This window comes from Chinchilla lanigera, unplaced genomic scaffold (genome assembly GCF_000276665.1).
Source record: "Chinchilla lanigera isolate Chin_1 unplaced genomic scaffold, ChiLan1.0 scaffold00025, whole genome shotgun sequence".
Taxonomy (NCBI): domain Eukaryota; kingdom Metazoa; phylum Chordata; class Mammalia; order Rodentia; family Chinchillidae; genus Chinchilla; species Chinchilla lanigera.
The window spans coordinates 19,282,671-19,308,540 of NW_004955426.1; the positions used below are offsets into that span (position 1 = coordinate 19,282,671).

At 40.0% G+C, this 25,870-nt stretch overlaps 1 protein-coding gene across 1 annotated transcript in view; it reads right to left on the reverse strand.

Annotated features, from left to right (window-relative positions):
* The window catches only part of Adamts12 (ADAM metallopeptidase with thrombospondin type 1 motif, 12), a 325,593-nt gene that overhangs the window by 136,383 nt on the left and 163,340 nt on the right, over nucleotides 1–25,870 (reverse strand). The window contains exons 4-5 of the mRNA XM_005386164.2: nucleotides 18,701–18,900; nucleotides 17,793–17,876 (exon numbers count right to left, since the gene is read on the reverse strand). Coding sequence (XP_005386221.1) covers nucleotides 17,793–17,876; nucleotides 18,701–18,900 — 284 coding nt within the window. The remainder of the gene's footprint in view (nucleotides 1–17,792; nucleotides 17,877–18,700; nucleotides 18,901–25,870) is intronic.

The window sequence follows — 25,870 nt, forward strand, 5'->3', positions numbered from 1 at the left end:
GAAGGAAGAAAAAGAAAGAAAGAAAGAAAGAAAGAAAGAAAGAAAGAAAGAAAGAAAGAAAAGAAACAAAGAAAAAGAAAGAAAGAAGAAAGGAGGGCAGGAAGAAAGATAAAGGAGATATGTTGGAAAGCAAGAAGGCAGGCTTTTAGAGTTGGGGAGGGCATTAAGGGAAGGAGAAGTTAGGGAGAAGGGGAAGGGATATAAAATGATCAAGATGTGTTATATATGCATACTAATTCCCTCAATCAGACACACCATATATACTGCAAACATGCAATAATAAAAAACTGAAATTAAAATGTTTAAAAGGCAGAGAGAGCTTAAGGTGAAAGACAAAGGCAACTGCCAAGAAGGAATGACACGGAATTACATTTAAGTGTGAGAGAAAGAGTCCAGATTATCAGGTTTTCTGTATATCCAAGTCCTAATGAGTATTATATAAAAACATATCCACATTTCAAGTGCTTAGTGTCCTACGGCTTCTAAATAATTCATCTCATTTGATTTTGTAAACAGCCATGTATCCGAAAACTCCCAAACTCTCTTTAGATCCCTAAGAATACCTAGCACGGCTCTGAACATTTGTGACTGCTTATGAACTAGAGTACAGTAATTGCTAAAGTGAAGACAAAAATCTTCTAAAGACAGCCTGATAACTGGAGATCTCATCAGCTCTCAGCCATATTCTCCTGACATCTGTCATCTGAACTGGAGTGGCACTTGGCAATAACAAAAAATCACCCTCTCTCAATTCCACTACCAGAGGCAAAGTAGGAAGCTCAAAGAGAACTCTCCAGCCCTCATTAAGATTTGACAGCACCTTTGAATCACTTTCCCTGATTTAATGTTGCCATGCTACAGCACCTGTCTCTCAAATCTTTTCATTTTGGCATTTGTTTCATTGTGTGCAAGTTGCTAGGAGGCAAGGCCAAAATGGGAGATTCTCATTTCAGGAACCAAGAAGTACATGATATTTGTGTTGTGGGATTAGCACATCATCTGTCATGGTTTTTACATGAGACCTTGACATCTATTTCAGCCTAGGGGTAGTCTCCTGAATGACTCATTTATATCACATCTACCCAGTGGGATTCTAATAATGTAACTATCTGACTTGTTCCTTCCCTTTGCCCTCAGTTCAGCCCCAATTTTTCAGATTTGTGGCTTTCTCACAGATTACCCAACAAAATTGAAGGATAAATAGTTTGGTTCAAATTCTCCATTTCTTTCTTTCTGGGGAGCAGCTACATTCAGAAAGTAGGACCAGCTCAAAATAAACAGAGTTCAGACTGAAACAATAGTGAATCATACATTTTAAAAAAGAGACATTAAGTAAATCAAAGCAAAAGAGTTTGCATTAACTAAAAAGGGCAAAACCTTGGCCTGGATGTAATCAGTACAATAAATTGGTAAATGTAAGCTTTTGAACAAATGAAATAGACTATGTCTATTTTCAGAGAATCACTATGCTTTACAATCCTTCCTGGATTATTATGGTAATTTCTAAAATCTTCTGTACAAAAAAGAATAACTTTGCTTTTCCTAATCTTTTCTTCCTACCACAAAATTGTCTTTTTCTTGCTGCACATCATCCAGTTCCTTAAACCTTTCTACAATGCAGGACATCGCCCACACAAAGCATGGAAAACTCTCAGCCAAACCAAATTTGACTAGGGAAATTTTCCACAATGACATGTACCACTGGGTGAAGTCCAAGCATCACAGTGATAGGCAGCTATATTGTGTGTGCTAACGGTGTAACTACCACACCTACGAATACCATTTGTACCTTACTCCACTGGAGCTCTATGTTGTAGTAGACATTAAACTTTCAATTAAATTAATATTATGTTTACATCTCTTGAATATGTAAACTAAAGGTCAGAAGGTGATCATTACCATTAAAAGGAAAACATAAGCCTTGAATTAAGAAACCTGAAGTCAAAAATTCAAATCAAGATAATACGGCATTATTTTCTCTTAGAAAAAAGATCAATAGTGCTGCAGTGACTAGATATGCATCCAAACCTCACAGATGATGCAAATATTAACTCAAAATGAATCACATGCTTAACAATAAAAAGTAAAACTATAAAACATCTAGAAAAAATAATGAAAGAAAATCTTGATAATTTAGGGATAGGTAAAGTATTTATAGACTTGGCACTAATAATCCAAAAAATGAAAAACTGGTACATTGCATCATATCAGAATTGGGCTTCTGGTTAGAGAGAAACAGCTTGAAGAGGAAAAGGAGCTTCAAGGAGAATAATTGTAAACCTCATATCACCAGAGGTTCATATCTCAAATGCATAAAGAAACTCTCAAAACTACACAATAAAAAACAATTAGAAAATAGGCAAAATCTATGAAGAGACATTTTACTAAGGAGAATACACAGTGGCTAAATAAGCACATGAAGAGTGGTTCAACATCATTGTCCCTCGGAGAACCGCAAATTCAAACCACAGTGACACATCACTACAATTTTATCAGAACGGCTGAAGTAAAAGAATGACAACGCCAAACACTAATAAAAGTGTGATAAAACTGAATCATTTATACCCTACTAATGAGAATGTAAAACAGTACAGCCAACTTGGATAACAGTTTGGAAGTTTCTTAGGAAATGATCAAGCAACTACCATATAACCTAGCAACTGTCTTCCTGGGTATTCATACTAGAAAAATAGATTTATGTTCACACAAAACCCTACCGTTAAATACTAGGGTTTGAACAGATGTCTGTCAAAGGCAATGTTTTAAAGGCTTTGTTCCCAGCCCATGAAACTGTTGAGAGATGGTGAAGTCTTTCAAAGGTTAGAGCTAATAGAAAGAAATTAGATCACTGCCGGTGTGCCCTTGAAGGGATTGTGATATTCTCATCTCTTCTTCCTCCTCTTTGCTTTCTGCCTGCCATTAAGTGAGCAGCTTTCTCTACCATGTGTCCTTTGCCATGATATGTGCTGTCTTGTCACAGGAATCTCCAGAACCATGAGCCCAAACAACCTTTTTCTCTTTATAAGTTGATTATCTCAGGTATTTTATTACAGTAATCAAGCTAAGTAACACAAGTAGCCTTACTTATAACAGCTGAACACTGGGAATACAAATGTTCTTCAATGTACAAATGGTTAAATAAATTGGTATATGCCATGGAAAAGCAACAAATTCTTGATATATTCAACAATTGTATACAATTTAAGGAAATGATGCTGAATAAGAAAAAAGCCAATCTCAAAAGCTTAAATATTATATTATTTTATTTATATAAAATTCTTAAAATTACAAAATTATAGATTAGTGTTTTCCAGGGGTTAGATGAGTAGGTGGATGGGAGGACCAAAAGGTATAAAGGAGCCTCAATGATAATTCTGTTCTCAATGTTGACTGTGCTGTTGGTCACACAATTCCATACATATGATAAAATTACATAGAGTTAATATACTTGTACTGCTGGGTATATGTAAAACTGGTGAAATGTGGATAAAGTAGGTGTGTGTATGAATAGAAATCTCCTAGTTGAACCATTGTGCTAAGATTGTACAAGGTGTCACCACTGGGCAAAATCAGACAAACAGTACAAGGAATTTTTCTGCACTATTTCTTAGAACTGCATATGACTCCACAACATCTCAAAACAAAAAATGCAATAATATCCCTAAATTAATAGCTGGCAGGAGGGTTCCACTTGAAGATCATGTAGCATTTCTAGTATGGTTCTTTGTGGATTCCCTACTGATTATGTGTGAGAACACATAGCTTTGAATAAAAGGGAACCTCTAGTCTCTCTGAAGAGCTACAGTGGGTAAGAAGAATGCACATACTCACACACTTTTATAACTGCACACCCACAAACCCACACAGACCCACAGACTTACACACTCATACTCACACTCACATACCCACATACTTACAAATCCTCATATCCACTCTAAAATTACCTTCCCTATTTTAAGCACCTATTGTAGGAAAACTTATTGGGTTAGCTAGATAGGGAGAAGACAAGGAAGCCCTGTTTTATCTTGACACACAGATCCCCTGATGGGGGCATACAACTCTGAAAAGCTCAGTTTTTGAATACTTTCCTTTTATATATTGTCTTGAGCAACGAGTGTGGAAGAATTTGCATACCAATTCATGAGTGTCTGTCTAAGAAAGGTGAATGTTTACAAACATTCCATCTCCTTCATTCATCGGCCAAAGTCAGTGCCAGGAAGGACACCTTTGTGTAAGGAAAAAGCAGAGTGATTTTCTAGATGTTATGGCTTAAATTCTACATCCAAATTTTTCAGCGTAATGAAGAGCCAGTCCCCAGGAAGCACTTTAGGAATAGTGCATCCAATGTGATCATAATGCTAAATGAAGTGACTCAGACACACAAACTTAAATAGCACATGGTTTCTCTTATATGAAAAACCCATTCTCTCTCTCTCTCTCTTCCCAAAATAAAAGACAGATATTATCATAGGAAAAAAGAGGGGGAAAAAGGTATTGTAATCCGGTGCAGAAGGCAGTGTATCTAAAAGTGTACCATGACTTAGTACAACTGTTACACATGTTTTATATGTTCTTTGGCTTATTAGTCTGGTTTTCAGTCTATATATAGGATGATTAAATTTATAAGGTCTTATAAGTAAATGACTCTGATTCTAGAAAAATAAAAGATGGTCGAGGGAAGGAGGAAAAGTTGAATTAAAATGTGTTATGTACATATACCAACCTCCTATAATGAATGTAGTCAGTATGTTCTGCAAACATGCATAATAAAGAAAAGAAAAGAAAAGAAAAGAAAAGAAAAGAAAAGAAAAGAAAAGAGAGGAATGGGAAAACCTAGTCTGTACAGAGGCAGTACAAGAACCAACCTACACAGAAAATGCTGGCAGTGCAGGGCTCAGAATTCATGTTTGCAGCCACTAGTGGGACTGGTGGTTTCCAAACCATTAAAAACTACTTTAAACTCTTTGCTTTGAATAACTTGAAAGACCTAACAATTAGTGATGGATAATTATGGCATATACATACATATACATATATATATATTTTTTGTCATCTTACAATCCCACCTCTAGTGAGGAGGCAAGCAGAGGCATAAGCCTCTATTTCTGAAATCTCAAACCCTGTCCTCTTCCTCTCTTACTACTTCTCAGGCCCCTCTAAGGGTCTTTTTCTGCCTTTTGTTCATTGCTTAGCTCACTCCCAATTACAGTCATATTTTGGGAAACCACTTGTATGCTGTTGACTCCAAAGCCTATAAAGTGTTCCAAACTTCTCCTGGAGTTTAGATTCACAAATTCTTTTATGTCTGCCTCCACATGTACATCCAACTCAGCATGTCCCACATTCACCTGAGGTTCTTCCTGTGTCCTCCAAGTCAATTACAAGAACCACCATGTAATCAAATTGCCCAGGTTAGAATAGCAGTATCTTCCTACTGGCTTCTTCTCCCTGCATCAAAACCTCTCATAATTTTCTACTAATTTTAACTCCTCTCAATCCTTGCCACCTACTGCCCTTAGCTCAAATCTTCATTCTCATATTGGGTAACTATAGTATCTCTTAAATTTTCCTCCTTTATTTCTTGATCTATTCAAATCTGTCTTTTTCACTGATGCCGTGTTTATTTTAGTCAAACACAAATCTCTCCTCATCATGAGCTGCAGTTGAAGAGCCTTCGAGACCTAGCTTCATTGGCAATGTATCAGTTTATGCTCCAGGAACATTAAATGGCTGATGCTAACACTCCTTCAGCACACATATGTTTATACACTGTGCTATTTTTCACTTTCCTTTCTTTAAAATAGTCCCTCTTCTCAAGGTGCTTTTCTTTTCTCTCTTATACCCTTTAACCTATTCAGTCTCTGTTCATACTTTAATACTCAGACAGGACCTGACCAGGAATACTTCCCTGCTGGCCTTAATCTGGATGAGGTGGTCTGCCAACACATCTTGTACACATGTGTTTGATAGCACTTACTGGACTACTTATCAAACTCTGTGCCTGCAGGGATAGGACTGGGACTTCTCCTTATCCCAGGTTTTGCACATATCCTTGTATATGGTTGGTTTTCTGACAGAATTGAGGTTGCACATCACCCAAGGAGTACAGAATGTCTTGATCCAGGAAAAAAATGAGTATTTGGCTGGTGAAATGATTTTTTATTGTCAAGAAAAAAGTTGTATCTCCTATTTACTAGACGAAAGGGAAAGGGTCAAAAGTTTGAGACTGAAGCAGAGAATCTATAATAACAGGAATTATTGGGAGACAGTTCTCTACCAGGCTTTCCTGTTTCTTCACATCAACTGAATGGGAGCACTGATAGATTTTGTTCATTTCAATTATGTTGTACAGCAACAGCCTTCAAAGGCAGTCTTCTTTCAGAGAGGAAAGCAGATTCCTTTATAATGCAAACAACCAAGTAATGGTTCTCTCTGGAGCAAAAGTTGGAAAAATTTGCTTGCAGTCCTCTCTAAAGAATGGTGTTTTCCTTATCTTTGGGCTCCTTAGTTGTAATAAACCCACTGTGTGTACAACATCCACCTGGGCTGCCCATTTCACCTCTGTGAGATGTAAGAGACAAGAAGGACAGATGCAAACACAAATTTTATGTATCATTCTAAGTGATGAGTAATAAAGACCTTTATTTCTGATCCAAGAATCTCATGTCTTCTGCCAACATAACACCCATAAAAGGGTTGCAGAGTAACATTCGAGTCTGAAAATAGGGTAAAATTTCATATTCTTCCTATTTCTTGAAAGGAATGAGGAGGAGAATGGAAAATAGGCGATAAAGCAAAAGTGAGAACCATTTCAAAGATGAATGCTCTAAATACATGAGTCAGGTTTGAATGGTTGTTGAAATTTGCTAACAGAAGGGGCTATTAGGGAAGGATTAAAAAGAGGGAAAGGAGCTGAAAAGGAAAGAGATCTCAATAAGGGCATTTTTCTTTCATTCCTACTCTCCAACAAGAGTAAATCTGGAATAACCTGAAAGACAGCCATTGATGAGAAAGAAAATGTATTAGAACCTGAAATCTACCTTCAAAGTCTTGGTTGCTTTTTCATCTTTGCTTTTGTAAGTACTGCTTGCAGACAAAGCAAATACATGATTAACTCTGCAGCTGATAATTTTCAGCTGGGCTTCTTGGTGCTCTGTAAAACTTTGCTTTGCACTCTCTGGCATTTAACACAAGTTCAGTGGGCCTCTTCCAGGTAACCTACTTTTCTACTAAATGTCACAGTTCTTCCAAGAGGTTTTTATTGAGCAAACTTTTTCTTCCAGCCCTATCAGCCTCTTAAGTCTCTCAAGAGGTTAAGTCCAAGAAACTCTGGATCGTTCTGTTTCTTGAATGCACTTGATCACAGAAACACTGTAGAGAGTAATTAGATATGCATTATGAAAATGTGGCCCTACCTAAGCACACGCAGATGCAAAAGGTCTTCAAAGAGATTATGCTAGCTCACAAAAAATGTGGGAGGACTTTGCTAAACATTTTCATCAAGGTAGATGGTCATTATTTGAATTTATAAGAACAAGACCCCATCCTCACTATTTTTCTTTCTTTGCAAAAAGAACAAAAATGATTTTATTTATTATTTTTTCTCACTTCATCTTCTTAAGATAGTCCAATTCACTTCCTACTTCCCTTTTTCTATAAATTTGAATATATAACCTTATAGGACTGGGAACTGAGCTGCAGAAAATTAGGCACAGCTCATAGAAGTCACCTCTAGTGGGAGGTAGGAAATGATCTTTCAAGAACATGGCTGTTGTTTTAATGTTTCTCTGAATTTCTAAGCTCTTTATATAATGAAAAAGTCTTGTATTGGTTCCTCTGGACATTTCTGGTACCAGCTTTTGATTCACTGAACAATTTGACCACGCTCTGCTACCTAAGTATATTCTCCTGAAAGAAAGATAATGAATATAAATGAGACAGGCAATAAAATAGTAAAATCTGGAAACTTCCCATGTGCCTATGGAATAATTCATCTGACTATCAGAAGAAAACATATTTGATTTAAACAAAAAGGAATGAGCCTAACATTTCTTTGCTAATTTTTTTTACATTTATCTTGAAAAAGCAATAATTATATAGGTTAATACAGTCAAACACATCAGCTGGAAGGATAGAGTTGGGAACAATCAGCCTAGATTTCTAAAATCAACAGGCTTTCACTCCAAAGTAAACACAATGCTAAATCATTTGGTATAATTTTTTTTTTTCCACAAAGGTAATCGTATCCTTCCTGTCCATTAGCCCTGCTGCTACTCCTACAAGCCAGCCCGACACCTTCAGGTCCCATCTCTAGAGGGCACAGTCATCTGGGATCCACTTGGCTTCATTCAACTCACTCCATCTTTGCCTCTATCCTGTTCCTAAAAGGAGTCCACAACTTCTAATGATTCTAATCTTGTCCCTTAGGCTTTTTGTTTTCTTTAAGGACTTAGAAGTCTTAATAAAATCTGTATAAATAGTAACAAGTCTATGGGGTTGCTGTGGGAACTAAGTGATGATGATGATAAGAACAATAAAGGTGATACTAACAAGAAACAGTTATTGAGTGCTTTCTACAAGTTACACACTGTGGTAAGTGTTAGTACTTAAAGCGTGAGGCATCATATACCACACGATTCTCACAGCAATCAGTGGGATAGGTACTATCAGCCCCATTTTATAAAATGAGGAAATGAAGGCAGACAAATTAACTAATTTACCAATAGGTAGGAAGCTATGGGGCAGTGAAATCAATTGTGAATCTTATAAATCATTGTAGATTTCTATAATTTCAAGCTGTTCATCAAAGTTTTAGGCAAGAGCTTAGTCTCATCCCTAACCCCTGGCAGAGAGGCCACTGAATGAACTATTCTAAAGGGAAAAGGGCTGGAAGTGAGGTTGTGTCCAAGTCCTGAAGAGACTTAAAAGTCAGAAAGACAGGATTGGTATTATAAAATGAAAATGAGAGCTCAACCCAGGGCTGGAAGAAGCCAGGATGGAGATGAGAGCAAATTGGCTCAGAGCTGAAATCAGTTTGTTTTCTTAGTCCCTAGTGTTGTAAATGTTTGACATGTCTTTCTAGAGCATGACTTTGTGTACCTGAGTTTATACCTCCCTGAAACATGACCACCTGTTTTTTGAGACAACCTCCCTCTGCCATGTTACAGTCTGCCTTAAGGCCAGCCAAGTATAGACTGAAACCTCCACAAACTGTAAGATAAATAAACCTTTCCTTTCTTCATTTTGAGCCTGTTAGGTATTTTGTCTCAGCAACAACAACAAAAAAAGTAACCAAGACAGAATTTGGTACTAGAGAAGTGGAGTCATTGCTGTGACTATACCTGACCATGTGGTTCAAGAGCCTTTGGAAATGGCTTGTGGGAAGTGTTTGGAAAGGTTCAGAGATGCCATCTGAAAGAGTAGAGCTGGAACCCCTTTGGCTGTTCTGTATGGGAGATTCTGGTCAGAGCTCAGAAGCCCAGAAGGCTGATAGAAATCCTGACAGTAAAGACCGGGTTTGGGAGGTTTCTGTTGGGAAGAAGGACTGCATTGGGTGCTGGACTCCATGTATGTTATGTATGTTATGTTATGGCTTAGCAGAAAGTTTGTCTGCGTTTTGCTTATGTCCAGAGCCTTTGCCTGAGACTGAGATTAAGGGTGGTGGACTAATTATTCTGGCAAAAGAAATTTCAAGGCAGTTGAATGTTGAGACAGTGGCATGGCTATTGTTGGGGGCTTTTAGCCAGATTTATGTTGAGAATCAAGAGCAAGGAACCCAGCAGGATAATTTAAAATGTTGTGAGTTTGGCCAGAAAGGAAGCTCCAGTAAAGCTGTGGATTGCAAAGATACAGCAGAGGAGATCTCCATTGCTGAGGAACAAGAGAATAGAAAAGATGGCCTGAGGGCAACACAAGAAGCAGCAAGTCTTCGCAGCCTCAAAACTGCAAAGGTGAAAGACTGCTTTGAGAAGAAATCCACAGGGTGCCATGTTCCAGAATGGTGGCGGGGCTGGACCTGGTTCCAGATTGGTGGCAGCGACCACACCAGGTTCCAGAATGGCAGCAGCGTAGAGGATTCGTTCCTCATAATTGGATTCAGAGTGCCCAGTGATCCAGGCACTTGACCTCTATGGCCACAAAAGAGGAAAGCTTGGCTACTGCTCCAGGTAGCAGCAGACCTTGGCATTATCCATGTGGCCCTGGTTTTAGGTGTATAGAGAATGCAAGAGTTCTGAGGTTAAAGAGGTTTCCACCTCGATTTCAGCAGAAGGCTTGGGAAGCCAGGCAGTGTGCCCCTGAGAGGGCAGTGTGTGAAGCTGTGAGGGAGAAGCCAGAGGTTCAGTGGAGACCTCAGAAGTTTGGAAAAGCCAGAAACGGGTTGTCTGAGGAAAGCTGCAAGGAGGGAGTAAAGCAGGCCCAAGAGTGAGAAGCTGTGGGAGCTGTAACCACTGGAAGTGGAATAGGGGTGGACTCATGCAAGTCCTTTGGAGCTCACAATGTGCCACAGATTGCTTCAGATGCTGGACATGGAACTACAGGACATAATGTTAACCCTGCTGGATGTTGGACTTGCTTTGGTCCCAATGCTTTGTATCCCCCTGTTTGTAACTTTTGCAATGAAAATGTTTATTTTGTGCCATTAAATGTTGGAAGTATTTAACTTTTCATTTGTACAGGGGCTTGCAACTAAGAGTTTTCCTTACATCTCGGAGGAGACAAGAGACTTGGACTTTTCAGCAATGTTGCAACTGTTAGGACTTTGCCAACTCTTAAAGGACTAAAATGCTTTTTGCATAAAGGGATGTGCATGAGTCTTTGGGGGGCGAAATTTTATGGTTCTAATGTAATGTCTTTTTATCTGAAAACTGGTTTAAAGAAATATGTCTGGTTGCCAAGTTGCCAAAGGGTGGATTGTTGTCCTTGATATATTGTGTCAACTTGGGGAGTCTAGAGGTTTGGCTAAGTGACGCAGAAGTTCTGCATCTTGGGGTGAAAAGGACATGCCCTTACCTTTCTGGGATGTTGTTGTTCATTGTGTCAATTTGAGAAGTTTAGAAGGTTAACTGTGTGATTCAGCAGGGATCCAGGGTGCTTACTGTGTATTCATCCTGAGCCTGTGCAAGAGGAGGGCATGGAGATTATGGGAGTGGTACATGCCTCGTGGATGGGGGTAGCCTGCCTACAATATAAGGGAGGGAGAGAGGCTTGCTCTTCTCTGCCACTTCTCTCTTTTGGCTCTTGTTGCTTTGCTGTTCTGCCACCATGAACTATTGCCCTCTGCCATGTGCCACTCTGCCTTACAGCCAGCCAAGTATAGACTGAAACCTCCACAAACTGTAAGCTAAATAAACCTTTCCTTCCTCATTTTGGGCATCAGGTATTTTGTCTCAGCAACAAAAAAAAAGTAACCAAGACAACTGCCATGAAACTTGACCACCTGTTCTTTGAGACAACCTCCAGTGTGCTTGAGAGTTTCACAACCAACTACCCAATTTATTCTCAAAATGTGGTGAAAACCCTTATTGCCTATAGCATGGCACTGATAGGGGATTCAAGTTTAACCCTGAAGTCTCTTGAACCCACCATAGAAAAGTAAGCCCAAAACAGTGTTGGTTGTCAGATAAGATTAGAATACAAAAGATAAGACTCACAGAAAGTTACTTATTAACTGAGAACTACCTTAGTCATCCTCATTAGTACTCTTTACCTCATGCAACTTTCCACAGAGCCCCAAACCGATCTTACTCTCCATTTTATTTGTTGGTCTGGAGTCATTAAGAGTCTCATGTAGGATTAGATCCAAATCCCCTCACATAGCTACAAGACCCGCTATGACTGGATCATTGTTTCCATCACTGTTGGCCTCAGTTTACTCACTCTTTCCCTTCAGTTATTGAAAAAATATGTATTGAGGATTTGTTATGTACTAGTGAGGCTAAATGGTGAGCAAAACCAGATTATACTTCACCTTAAGTCTTACATACTAATGGAGGAAACTGAACCAAATGGATGTAAAATTACAATTGCAGTACTCTCTAGGAAGGAGAAATAGTTCAGCACTATGACAGTGTATAATAGGATTCTATGGAGGCTGAAGGTCAGGGAAGACTTCCCCATTGAAGGAACACTTGATGGAAAATCTGAAGTGTTAACAATAAAGTGATAACTAAGTGAAGACAGAAAGAAAAATAGTCCAGGCAGCCAGACCATTTTTGAGAAAAATCATGATGAGCGGAGGATAGGTACTACCCAACAGTAAGGCAGGAGGCATACAGAAAGTGAGAAAAGAAACCAGAAAAATACTGCACTGCTTTAAGTCAGGGCTGGGAGTTGGAGAAGTGGTGGCAGAAAGGTAGACATAACCAGATTACCATTTTGAGATCATCAAAGCTGCAATGAGGAAACAGAATTAGAAGGAATACAACTGGTTTCAAGTAACCCAGAAAGTATATACCTACAACCATAATCCAGGGATGAAATAACTAGCTTGAGTTAAAATGGCGGAAATGGAGACCTTCACATGCAGTTGGCAGCAACTGATGATGATGGACTAGATATGACAGGGAGAGAAGAAGGTGTCATGGACGTCTTCCAGATCCTGGCTTCTACAATTAGGATGACGATGTCATATACAGAGACAGACAACAATGTAATTAGACCAGGTGTGAGTGAAAGAGAGTACTGGGATTGACTATTATCTCTCCTGGTTCCAGCATAATCACACTCTATTTTTATATCTCAACAAGATATCTCATCCTCTCACTCTGTGGTTCAATATCAGTGATTTGTTTAATGTCTCTCCTTGCAAAGTGCTAGCTTACACACTAGAGCCAGTGCTTCTGTGAGTCCCGTTACTTGGAATGTCCTTCTACATCATCTAATTCCTTCTTATCCTCTGAATCCTAGCTTAGACATCTAAAACGCCTTCCATAGCAATTTCAGATTTTTTTTTTTTTAAATTTGGGTGTTACTGCCCATTAGTTTAGAAGTTTCTAGGACCCAGAAAATAAGATTTACATTCATCTTTGTATGAATGTATGCCAGTGGCTGGCATAGTGTAGTGGATTGACCACTTGTTGTCAATTTATAACCCCCCACTGAACTGAGTAACATGGTTCTCGGGGTGGGAGGCCCACTTGAGGAGTGTTGCCAGCAGCATAAGAGACAGAACTGGAGAGGAAGAAGAAAGGCTGTTGGGAACCTGTAGAAGCTGTAAGGAGGTGTTGGTTCTTTGGGAGGAGCTTGTCACACTGGCTTTCCTGGTGAACTCAGCTGTTTTCATCCTCTGAGGAGCTCAGGACTTGTTGGCACTGAAAATAGCTTTGGTGCAGTTTGGCGGAGCTCTGATCCTCACTTTGAGCATCAATTCCTGGCTCTGGAGGGGAAGATGGTGCACTGCTCAGTCTTCTGGAGAAGCTTGTCACGTTGGCTTTCCTGATGGGAACTTGGCTATCCTGATCATCAGAGGAGTGTGAAACCTCACTGTTACTGAAGATGGCTGTGGTACTTTTCAGGGGAGCTCTGGTTTTTACTTTGAGCATTGCTTCCTGGCTCCAGTGCATATCCCTCAGCCTGCTAACACAGATCCTTCATCCTGCTGGCATAGACTTCCTGGATTCCACCACTGAACTTTGGGCCTTCCCAGCACAGAACTGTGAAACAGGCCTGCATAAGACATTGTGGTGTCTCTAGGCCTCCAGCTGGATTCGCAGGAGGCATTGTTATGGGCTGTAGGTCTTCATCTGAACTGATGCAGGACATTTCTGTGGGATCCAGGCCCTCAGCTGGATTCTCTGGTCTTTAGCATGTGAACAGATTTCCTGCACTCTCTTGTATATGATTCTTTGGGTGACTATTATAAATAATCTTATAAAATATGTGTCCTGTGTTATATTTTTTTCTTCTTGCAACAAACCTGAAATCAACACACATACTATTTGACAGATGGCTGATGGGGCATGGGGCAGTGAAGTAACTTTCTCACCCCGGCCTACTGGATGATGGCAGAGTTAAAATGAGAACCCAGGTCTCTGCTCAAAGTAGTCACAGTCTAGTACATTACTCCGTACTTCCTGACTATGCCTGTCTGCCACCCTGATATTAGTTAAGGGCTGCCATCATTGCTTCTCACAGTTGCTTGAGATGCTCATTAGTCAGAGATGTGAAGATAGCTTAAACTATTTTCTATGAATCAGGAAAAGGAGACTGTGAATGATATTCTGCTGTCAACTTGTGAATCTTTTCCTACCTGGAGAGTATAAAAGCTTCAATAAGAATAATGTTTGGCAAGGGAGAGGTAGAAAGCCATGCTACAGCAAATCATTTGTGTCTCTCTGAGACTGCAGAATCAGGTGGAGAAGCAAAACAATGTAATTGCGACTGATTCAGGGAGGTAGTGGCAATCATATTTTTCTGAACAACCTCACTGGCAGCAAGCCAGAGTTAATGTGTCCTGATGGTACTGTTTCTAGAGAATGAGAGATGTGAAATTCCACACAGCCTCATCCGTGAAAACCACATCTGAAGTCCTGCCAGGGGTGCTGTTGGACTTCAAGGGCAATGTTTTTTCCTTCTTATATGTGGAAGAACTTTCATATTTTTGGTCTAATAATGTTAAATCTTTCCACACATCTGTATCTAAGCATGCACATATGCTCAGCCATTGGGAAAGACTGAAAAATGTGTACTCAAAGTTAGCAAAGTATAATTTTTGAAAAGTTAAAAATATAATTTTTATATGAATATATAGTGGTCACATGTTAAAGACATTTAATTCATAGGTGAGAAGACAAGCAAGATGGCAAAACCTATACAATGACAGGTAAAAAAATTAAGGCAACAATGATGTGACTATTAATTTGTCAACACCATTGGATTAAGGGCTGTCTAGTAGCTTAGTAAAGCATCTTCCTAGGTGTGTCCGGGTGGGTCATGGAAGTGTGACCTTGGTACACTGTGATCTCTAGCCTGTTTTTCTCAGGGACTGTTCCCCTGCTCTGTTCCCCAGGTGCCACTAAGCAGCTCTCCCCTATCACACATTTCCACTATGATGTTCTTGCACTGGAGACACTTATGGACTGAATCTCCCCAAACTGTGAACTAAATTAAACATTTTTTCCTTTAAATTGTGAGTCAGACGTTGTGTTTAGCAAATGGAATGCTGGCTAATATATATATAAGCAGTGGGAAAATATGCTGGAATAAAATTGCAAAATTAGTTTTAGTTCTCCTAGCCAATAAAACCACAGGCATAAGGTTATATTCTTTGTTGGACATAAATCATTTTTATCTCTACTAGACAAAAACAGTCTACACAGCCTCTCAGTTTTCTACCAGTTAACATCTAACTTTATCACATCTTGGATGAAATAACAAGTAATAATCAAAGTTACATTATCACAGAGTCAGATAGTGATTAAAAGATACCTAATTTTTATTTGGCTGGTTTCCAAATTTTGGAAAGTTTTTCCTAACAAAAGGATCACAAGAAGAAAAATGACATTCCCACTGGTATTCCAAGATACCCAAAACACACGTCTTGGGTGACAAAGGGAAAAAGTACTGATGGGGAAAGAAGGAAAAATGGATCCAAGCTCTAGAGAATGTTCTTAAATTAGTGTCTTATTGAGAAGATTTCTCCTGTTAAGTAAACTGTAAATCCTGCCTGGCCGTCTTAATTGCTTTTCTCATTGATGAGACAAAATACCTGACACCCAGAGTTAAAGGTTTATTTAGCTCACAGTTTGTAGAGGTTTTAGTCCTTAATTAGAGGTTTTAGTCCATAATCTCAGCATGTGAGCATGTAAATTTCTGAGAATAGAGGAAGTCTCCAATTGTTGTCTCCAAGGCAGGGTGGCACATGGCAGAGAGGCAACAGTTCATGGTGGAAAATAGCAAAAGCAATGAGTGAGGGAAAGAGAGACAAGCCTCTTTCTGTCCCTTATAAAGTTATGCAGGATACTGGGATTAGGGCAATGCCAATCCAATCAGTGGACTTATCCAGCAATCAATTACCCACCCTTAATCCCAGTACCCTTAATCCCAGCATTGCACTACAAATCAAGCACACGGTCTAGATTCAGGTACTTCTGAAAAAAAGCCCCATGACTGCATGAAGCTTTGCGAGAACATCCAGACACAAACCATAACACTTGGCATTTTGACCACAAGTCTTCCTGATAGAGAGCTAAATGGTGCTCTCCTTCACATATGTCTCTTTGCATATATCACCTGATGATTAAGCTCTATAGATTGCAAATGCATTTCATCAGGTTAGCTGGCTCCTTCTTTCATTGCATTTCATGTTATTCACTTATTCACATCTCAGGCACTCTGTTAGATGTGGGGGATATAACAGAATAAAGAAACATTTTCTGTACGCATAGAATTCACACTCTATCTAGCCTTGGCTGAGATAAGCAAGAAAAGAGCAAATAAATACATGTAATAATAATGGATTTTGAGAGTATCATTCTGTGATAGAAAATAGCAAGAGGCTGGCTTTGAGGGGTTTGTTCACTTTGACCTCTCTAAAGACAAAGCAATGTTTAATCTAAGGACTGAGGGATGTGAAGGTGCCATCCATGCAGAGGGATATTTCAGGTGCTGGGAACCAGTAATGCACAGATCATGAGGCTGAGAAGTGTCTCATGTTCTGGAATCTATAAGAAGTCCAGAGAGCATGAAGGAAGGCAATAAGGGAGAGTGTAACGTAAGGAACCACTGGGTGGGTGATGGAGGCAAAATTGAGAAAGTGTGCAGAAAGAAATTCTGAATTTGTTCCAAAGCAAACAGAAACCCATTAAAGGTTGTTTGTTTGTTTGTTTGCTGCAGTTGAGCAACTCAATTATTTATTTTAGATGATCAATTACGGCTGTAGCTAAATGATCTTTCATGGACAGTGCAGTATGGAAGCCAGGCTGAAAAGGGGGAAACCACTTGGGAGTTCACTGCAATAGCTCAGACAAGATCTGCAAAGGCCTAACCCAATGTGATGATTGTAGAGACGATGAACAGTGGATCTTTTTGAGAAGCACTTCGGAGGCAGGAGCTTTGCTGTTGGACTGGAAAGATGTGAAGAAAGAAACGAAAAATGACTCCTGGGTAATTTAACTGGTGATACATAGTAGCACAGTTTGTTGAGATGAATGAAGAAATCGTTCAGGGAGTGAAAGGAGGAAGAATTGAGATGATTTGGGCAGGAAGCAATCAAAAATTCCATTCTGGACTTATTAAACTTTCCAGATCACGCAGACTATAATACATCTAGGCATCAAGTAAGTAGCTGGATATGAGTCAGGAACTCAAGGAAGAGATCCAGACTGCAGGTTCATCCAGAAGTCTCAGCGTGTGAATATGTCAATTTCTGAGAATAGAGGAAGTCTCCAAAGGCAAAAGTGCAGCCAAGAGGACCCAAGCCTAAGAAACATACGCTAATATGTCACAGGCAAATTAATAGTACAAAATGTTCAACATTTCTATGTTTCTTTTTACTGAAACCATTTACCCATATAATGAGTTAGTGTACTTCCACGATGGTGATTCTTATTTTCACGTTATTATGTGTCATGACAGGTGATTCCAACTGTGTATAATTTGGAAATATTCTCCATTTTCAATTCACTTTTGTTGAACTCTCAAAAAATAACACATAAATACTTTTCTTCTCTTTGGGCTTCCAAACACTTATCTGGAAACCTCTTCCTTGGTTTTCAAGAGTTCTTTTAGGAAAAAAAAGAGGTAGGAAATGTGAGGATATAAGGCAAAAGAGTGGAGGGGAAACGCTTCCTTACCTCTTCTTCTTCAAGGAGAATGAGCCGAACCACAACAATGTGAATTGCATTTCCAATGCTTGGGTTATGAAACAACCCAGTGACCTGGGATCAGAAATGGAAAACCATTAAACCCGCATGAACAAAAAATATATATCCATGCCAGAGGGGAAAAACAGCACCGTAATCACTTAAATAAACAGGTCGGGAATTCTTGGCATAGTGCAGAGAAGTGTAAGGTATGCCCATAGCTCAATCTCATCTATGATATTTATTTAAAAATAATCCTTCAAGATGACTGATTGGCTGTGTGTGTGAGGGATTCATGCCTTTCTTTGACCTTTTCCCTAACTCAGGGCTTCCCCCTCTTTTATTTTCAGTCACTCTAGTGAATACTTTTCCCCATTTCAGCAGGATAGATGCCTTCTCTGGGAAGACAAAACACATCAATATTGGGGCTGGGGATTTAGCTCAGCGGCACAGCACCTGCTTGGCAAGCGCAAGGTCATAAGTTCAGTTCCCGGTACCGGGAAAAAAAAACAAAAAAAAAAAAAACAAAAGAAAAAACACATCAATAGTGTAAAGAAACTTAAAATTAAGAATTGCAGTATAACTTCATTCCAATTCTCACGCTACCTTGAGGAAATCCTGTTCTAGCCCTTTTTGTCTCAGATCATTATTTATATACCAACATAAATAATCACCGAGACAAAGTCATACTAAAAGGACTGAATCACTTGGTACATGCCAAATAGAATTATGCAAATATCAATTACATTTTTCCCATGTACACATGTTTTAGGGAAAGACTAATTTGTCCTCAGTTTCCATCCTCATTCACTTAGGGAATAGACCCACATCTACGGGAAGGAGGACATTTCTAATAACTGTTGACCAGTCATCCCTCCCTCCCCTGAAGCCTGACACACCATGTTCATGATGGTGAGGATGTAGGACTCCACGTTCTCACTCCCATGATACTCCATCATCTTCGTGTCAGCCACCACCAGTGTCTCCACCCATCTCTCCTTGCTGATGGAACGCCGAGAAAGGCTTCTGCTTGGTAAGTTGTGGCTCCTCTCCCACTTCTCTCTCTGAAGCTCCTGCTTCTTGGAGGTGCCAAGACTGTCTGGACATGAAGCAGAAGACAGTGGGCTAATTCTTTATATATCTGTTACACACTGTACCTTTAAGTTTGTAACAATGCAAGGTTGAAAGTATAATTTACGTTTCATAATGGAAGCGCGCACTGTTCTTACATACATAACTGAAATAGAAGAGATCAACTTAAATGAATATGAGCAAAATAATTTAAACTTGAACCAAAAGTTCAAAAAGTAGTTCTTTAAAAATAATCATGACCTGTTTTGATAAATATATCTCCCACTTTTAAAAAGATATTTTAAATATGATGGGAGCTTCCACTTTCTTCTTCAAGGTATTCAGTGCCTACTTTGAGCAAAGCAGTAAACCAGGCTTTTAAATGCCAACCCATTTGTCCTCATGAGTGTTTGAAATGCATATTTCAAAAGTAGAAACTGATCCACAAAATGGCTGGTTAAATAACTTCCCTAAAGTCACAGAGCCCACTGAATCACATTGCCCATTCAGATGCCCAGGGATCTCTCTACCCTGGATTAATGCATTTTTCATGTGTAACACACTGCCTCTTGCATCTTCCACAGAGGGAACCATGTATGAAACTAGAGAATAGATAAGCTAGAAAAGTGTAAAGGTCCAGAGCTCCCTGCCTTAAGAAAGCAAAAAAGAGTTTCAAGTGGTCCAAAGAAAAAGGGTAAGTGATCAAGGCAAGTAACTGGTTTCATGTGAAGGTTTGATATGTGAGGATCATGGCTGGGGAGGCAAAATCCAGAAGAAGCTGTAGAATGACAGTGGGAAATAAATGAAAGAAGCTGCATAGAATCATTCTCAAAATTCCACAATACTGAGTTATGGAGCAGGTCCTAACTTGAAAGTGGTAAGGTGGTTATTGAAAACCAAAATGGAATAAACTGCTACTTCACCCACTTGGAAATGTTTCCTCCAAGTGGCGGTCAAGTCTGAAAAGCTGCAGTGGGCTCAGAATACTTTAGGGAGTTGGACAGAGATGATCCAACTGATTGGGAGAGTGGAAGAGGAGAGACACCTGGACAGCTGATGGAAAGGTCATGACTAGTTTTTGGAAGATTCTCTCAAGAATACAACCATCCACACCTCCTGTGTCTGCCTCATGAGCACCTTGCAGTTCTGGTATGGGCAGACACAGGAGCCAACTGGCAAAATTCACATTCCCTTCTTAATTTCTGTTATGTCCACCAACCTTGACCTGAACACCTCTGATGGGGCAATGGATGTGCAACAGCAAACAGAAACACAAAAAGACACCCAGGGTTTGGAGGCAGATTTATTTATATCAATGGGCACTGATCGAGATCATTCCCAGAATCTTAGGCCCTGATCTCTGGTGGTCTAGGGCTTATATGGGATAAGCGAGCAGGAAGTACAGAGGCAGAATGGCTTGTGAACTGGGGATTGGTGTATACAATGTGCATCACAGTGACCAGCCATTTCAAAGCGACAGAAACAATTGGAACTGGAACAGAACTATTACCTGGGCAACTAAGCAACTGAAATATACTGGCTGGGGAGCCATCTTCTGTTACAGGTGCTCACCAGCCTGTAGGCATCTTTTCCTGTTGGCAAGTTCCCTCCCGTCCTGAGCTGAGCCGCTCGGTAATTCCCCCTCACTTAGCATCTAGAACAAGCCCCTGTCTCAGTAGGCTCCACTGCGACAACTACAAGTGTATCCTCCCCCATCTCCAGCGCTCTTTACCTTGTGGACTAGGTTACACTGATTTGCTCTATGACCTTTCCTGGATCCTACATTCCACTGTCTATGTGAAGTTAAAACATATTCAGTAATACTGACAAGAGAGGAAGGAAGAAAGGAAGAAAGGGAGGAAGGGAGGCAGGAAGGAAGGGAGGGAAGGAGGGAAGGTAGGAGAAAGGAAGGAATGGTTTTATCATGGTCTAAATAAGCCCAAATTCTATTGTGAAGTTTGCTAAAAAAGAATAAAACTGTACTTTGATATAACACTTCTGAAAAATAATTAGGACTATGTAAACATTGCAAGGAAGCCACTTGGATATTTATAAATGGGCAGATGGTTAACCTTGTCTATGGTAGAACAATATTTTCTATTTTCCTTTTCATTTTGCATGGAGAAGTATAAACTCACTAAGAAGTATCCAAAGATTTAATCAATGGTTTCTTACTTTCCCCACCAATCTGTATTCCACTATCAGCTGCTCATTCTTTTCCTGAAGCTCATGGGAATGTTTTAAAACCACTATCTACTCTGAAATCTCTCTGTGTAATTTGTGCAGCCAACCAGGTGGGCTCTTATTTCTGAAAGAGGCACTGGCAGACTGGATCAACAGGAATCTTATCAACGTGGATTAGGTGTGACCTTTGCTCAGTCCTCTAGTTCTTCACTGAGCTCAGAAACTGGGGCAACAGCTATCACCCTATCCCCCTCCACACACTGGACCCGCCCAGGCTGGACAGCCCTCTCCTGGGTTCTGGTCTCTTCAAAGGGACTCTGCCTGGCTGCAACTGGTGGAGACCAGCCAGTATGCAGCCCTTTCCTCAAAGCAGGGCCTGAGCCCCAGGCTGCATCTTCTGGTCTACACCTAAGACTTCCCTGTCCTCTCAGGTACTCAGGGACTAGCAGGAGGCTAACACAGATGAGAAGTTAGCAGAAAGCAAAAGGTAGTTTCTGTTTCCCTTAGCTCTTTCTTTCTTTTCTCATTTCTCCCTTTCTCTCCTCTGCTTCAACCTTTTATTCCCTCAATATTGAGAAAGAGAGTGGGTATGGTATGAATGCTTGTGTCTCACCCAAATTCATCCATTGATCTCTAATGCTCTACACAGTAGTGGGATCTTGGGAAGTTATTAGGCTTAAATAAGAGTGGGGACATTGCCTTGGGATTAATGTCCTTACAGAAAGAAGAAATACCAGAATCTCCCTCTCCCTCTGCCTCTCCCCTGTCTATGTGTGTGTGTGAGAGAACACAGCAAAAAGGTAACCCTCTGCAAACCAGGAAGAGGGTGCTCACAAACACAAAATCTGCCTGCATTCTGATCTTGAACTCCTAATCTCTATAAATGTGAAATCAATTTCTGCTGTTTAAGAAGCCAAATCTATGACATTTTGTTACAACAGCCCAAGCTAAATAAGACAACAATTTATTTATTTTGTAAAGGACATAAGCCCACCAAGTTATTTTCAGTTTTCTAAGTGAGTTACTCAGGTATGTATCACTTTTAACTTTTTCAACAAAACCTACATTAAAGGCTTGGCAAACTTCAGGTCCTGTGCTAAACACATCATGATTCTAAGATAAGCTTATACTACCATGTGGCATTGTATAAATGAAGAACCTTATGCTCAAGTACACTGGGTACTTTTCCCAAATTCTCATAGTAAACAAAGAGCCTAGATCCAGCTAAGTCTTTCTGTTTCTACCAGATCAACCAGGAACATCAATACATGAGGCTTTATGGAGAGGTTCTACTCTACCCTTCTTCAAATAGTGAAAAAGACTCTTGCCCCTGTAAAATAGCTGATCTACTTGTGCATTATGTAAGATGAACACATGCAAACATCATTATCAAGTTTCAAATAATTCCCAAGGAGAGAGACATGAGTTCTATTGCTGACAGTGCCAGAAGCTCAGCAGAAATTGAAGAATTTGAGCCAGGCCTTGTTGGGACAGAGTGGGAAGAGAAAGCTCCATTTATCAGGGATGATCCTGTTGAGCTCTGATAAAGCTGTCCCAGTTTTGACAGAAATGTTTCTGCTAAGCAATTCTAGGAAGCAAAAACATACTGTTTTTATCTCAAAAATCCTGAAAAGCAAGTCTTCCCATCCTTCAGAGCAGGTGAGGTACCAATCATTCTGGTGAGCTTCCTGGTACACTCCTAGTTCTCTGTACGTGCACACACACACACACACACACACACACACACACACACACAACACTTTGTGCAGAGGCCCTCTTCTGGACTGGCATGGCTCTGGCCACGCCTTGAGCAGGCATCACACTGCTGTGCATGAGGGGTTCTCCAGTTTGCCTCTAAGCAGCTGTAAACTCTGAGCAGCCACAGGCCATGCTCTTTAGCCTCTTCCCCAGCCTTATCCCAAACCTGGCAATGGCAACATCCAACAAATGTCTGATGCACATATGCAGGAAGAAATGAAGGTTACTCAGAACTGAGAGATGGACTGCCAATAAGGAAGACTTGCAAGAGCTATTTTTCCCATGTGATGACTTGTTTAAATTAGAGAATTCTCCACACTGAAACTGTGAAATATTTGCTCCAAGGAAAGAAATCTTGCCAAATGGCCAGTTTAAGTAAGGACAATTTCCAGTGCTGACCAAGGGCTGGCTTTCCTATACCTGAATTTATGTCCAGTATCAGCCCAGATGTCCAGAACCGCTTTGCACACTAACAGAGTAGAAGTCTTAAAGATCTACAGGAAATATGATGTACTGAGTACTTTTCTTTCTCAAAATGCGTTAGGTAGTTCCTCACAAAGCTCTCTCCTTTAGAGCTTTCACAAGCAGCACAATTTATTTCTACAACTGATCCCGCCACTCATGCTTCTCTGCAGATATGGATTGTGCCTTGACAAAGTTGCATAGAGGAACCCGGTGTAGTGCCAGGGAGCAAGTGAACCCAGTCAGTAGTAGACTTTGGAAATTATAAAGTTTCCTGTAAGTTCAGGGGTGGTTTGCAGCATGCCAATAGCTTCCAGCATGGACAATGAACTGCCTCTTCTGCTAAAGAATTTCTCAAGGTTCTATCTTCTACCCTACCTCCACTCTTGCCTCACTGGAAGTCTCTTTGGCTGCTGTAAACCAGATTTCCAATAGATCTAGAAAAATCCAAAGATTTTTACCAATTTGGTCAAGAAAGACCACTTATTGGAAACTGGCCACTAATTAGATCTGCTAGATAGTTTCAGGTTCAATTTTTCCTCATATGACCTTATCAAGGCAAACTTTTTCCAGTTCATATTCTGCAGCTTTCAGAAAAGTGGAACCCAGCACCATTTCTTCTACTTTCAAGAAGGAAGTTTGAAAAATATAACCACTCAGCAGCAATAGAGCAACACAAACACTGCCAGCCGCCAGTGAAGGGGTGTTTACTAAAGTCCAGTCTATGCTTACCACATTTTGGAGCCAATTATTTGTCATTTAATTATTATAGTGATGATATGAAGCAAGTTTTATTATTGCCATTTTAAAACAGGAAAAAAGTAAGACAGTATCCTGCTTCTCTTGTGTAATACAGATAAGTACCACTCATGGAAGATGTTCTGACCCAGATGTGGAGGCTGGACGGGTGGCACCAGGACAAAACAAGGAGAATATCTAAGGCTGGCAAGTTCTGGCTTCCTCCTATCCCAACCCACTGTCTACCACTGCTGATTCCTTAATGCTGGGGCCTCTCCTGAACCGAGCTTCTTGTAACTAGTGAACCGAGCTGCTTGTAAGTCCTTCCACCTTGGAAAAGTGTTCTCACCTCTTCCTTTACCTAGTAAGAAAACTGAACTGAATTCCTATTTCAGTACTTGCTTTAGTCATGGAAACTTCTTCAAACAAAGGATATGCAGAAAAAAGGAAAAGAAAGAACCCCAGAGCTCCGTGATCACCGGAGTGTAGCAGATGGGCCTCAAGGGGGAGTTCCAAAAAGCACAGTGTTAAACCACCAGATAGTACCGTCTCAGAGTGTCCACCCCGCTCTAGTGTTCTCTGAGTAGAACAAATGCACCTTCTCACTGCCTCCATGTAATTGTCAAGAGTTTTCTGCTAATACACACTCACAACCAGAGTCCCTTCTTGGTGGGTAAAGCACCATGCCCTCTCCCAGCAACTGAATGACAAATGCTGGTGTATGCATCTGATACCAGCAACAATCTGATAACACAGCCCAATTTCTTCAGGCCAACTTTGGGTAAATTTGGAGTACCGCAGCCAGAAAGCTTATTTTTGTTTGTTTGTTTGTTTTTTAGTACCGGGAATAGAACTCAGGACCTTGTACTTGCAAGGCAGGCGCTGTGCCACTGAGTTATATCCCTGGCCCAGAAAGCTTATTTTTAATCCAAAAAAACTTACTTCTTTAACTGTGAACCCCAAATATTTTTGCAGTTACATAGTAGACTATCCCTTTTTCAATACTGGCCACTGTTGAAGTGGAAGCAGCTGTTTTTAATGATAAACAAATGAAGTAACAGGAGTCTAATAATTGGCAGCTAGTAAAAAAAGCTTCTAGTTTCCGGCTACTTGATCATGAACTCTCCATTGTTGAAAGTTTTCAATAGTTTACTCCTGCAGTTATCGTTCATGTTACGTAGGTAGTGTCAGCCAGCTTCTTATACTGAGAGCCTCCAAGTGCCAAATTGGGTGCACTACATGCAAACTTCTCTCTCTGTTTTTGTTTGGTTTTGTGGTGGTTCTAGGGATTGAACACAAGGGCATGGAACTTCTCAATTACTCATTTTATCAGCTGGACTCTATTTATGACCGGGGCATAAATAGACTTAAATTCCTCTCATATCACTCAGAAAATGAACATCTTGATCAATAAATGTTAACTTGGCAAGACACCAGTAATCAAGCTGCAAGTCAAGACAAAAAAAAAAAAAAAAAACAATTCTGAGCTAATCAGAGAAGTATCATAGAGACTTTGAGCAAATATCTGCCGTGTCTTTCAGCAGTAGCAGTAATTCCACGCTGATAAGACTTCTCTTTTTAAAAAGATGATAGAGATCATAATTATATATATAGGAGCATGTCATAAATCTCTCTTTTCCTCTCTCTCTCTCTCTCTTTCTCTCTCTCTCTATATATATATTTATGAACATATATATGAACATTTTCCATCTAGCAGGAGTTTCATACAATATAACTTGTTGTAGGCCTATTTATTATAAAGACAGTAATTACATTCATTGGGTTTCAAATGTTCTGACTTGCTTCTACCATACATATGTAGCCTTTCTCTGTCCAGAGCTGCGGCCCAGATGGTA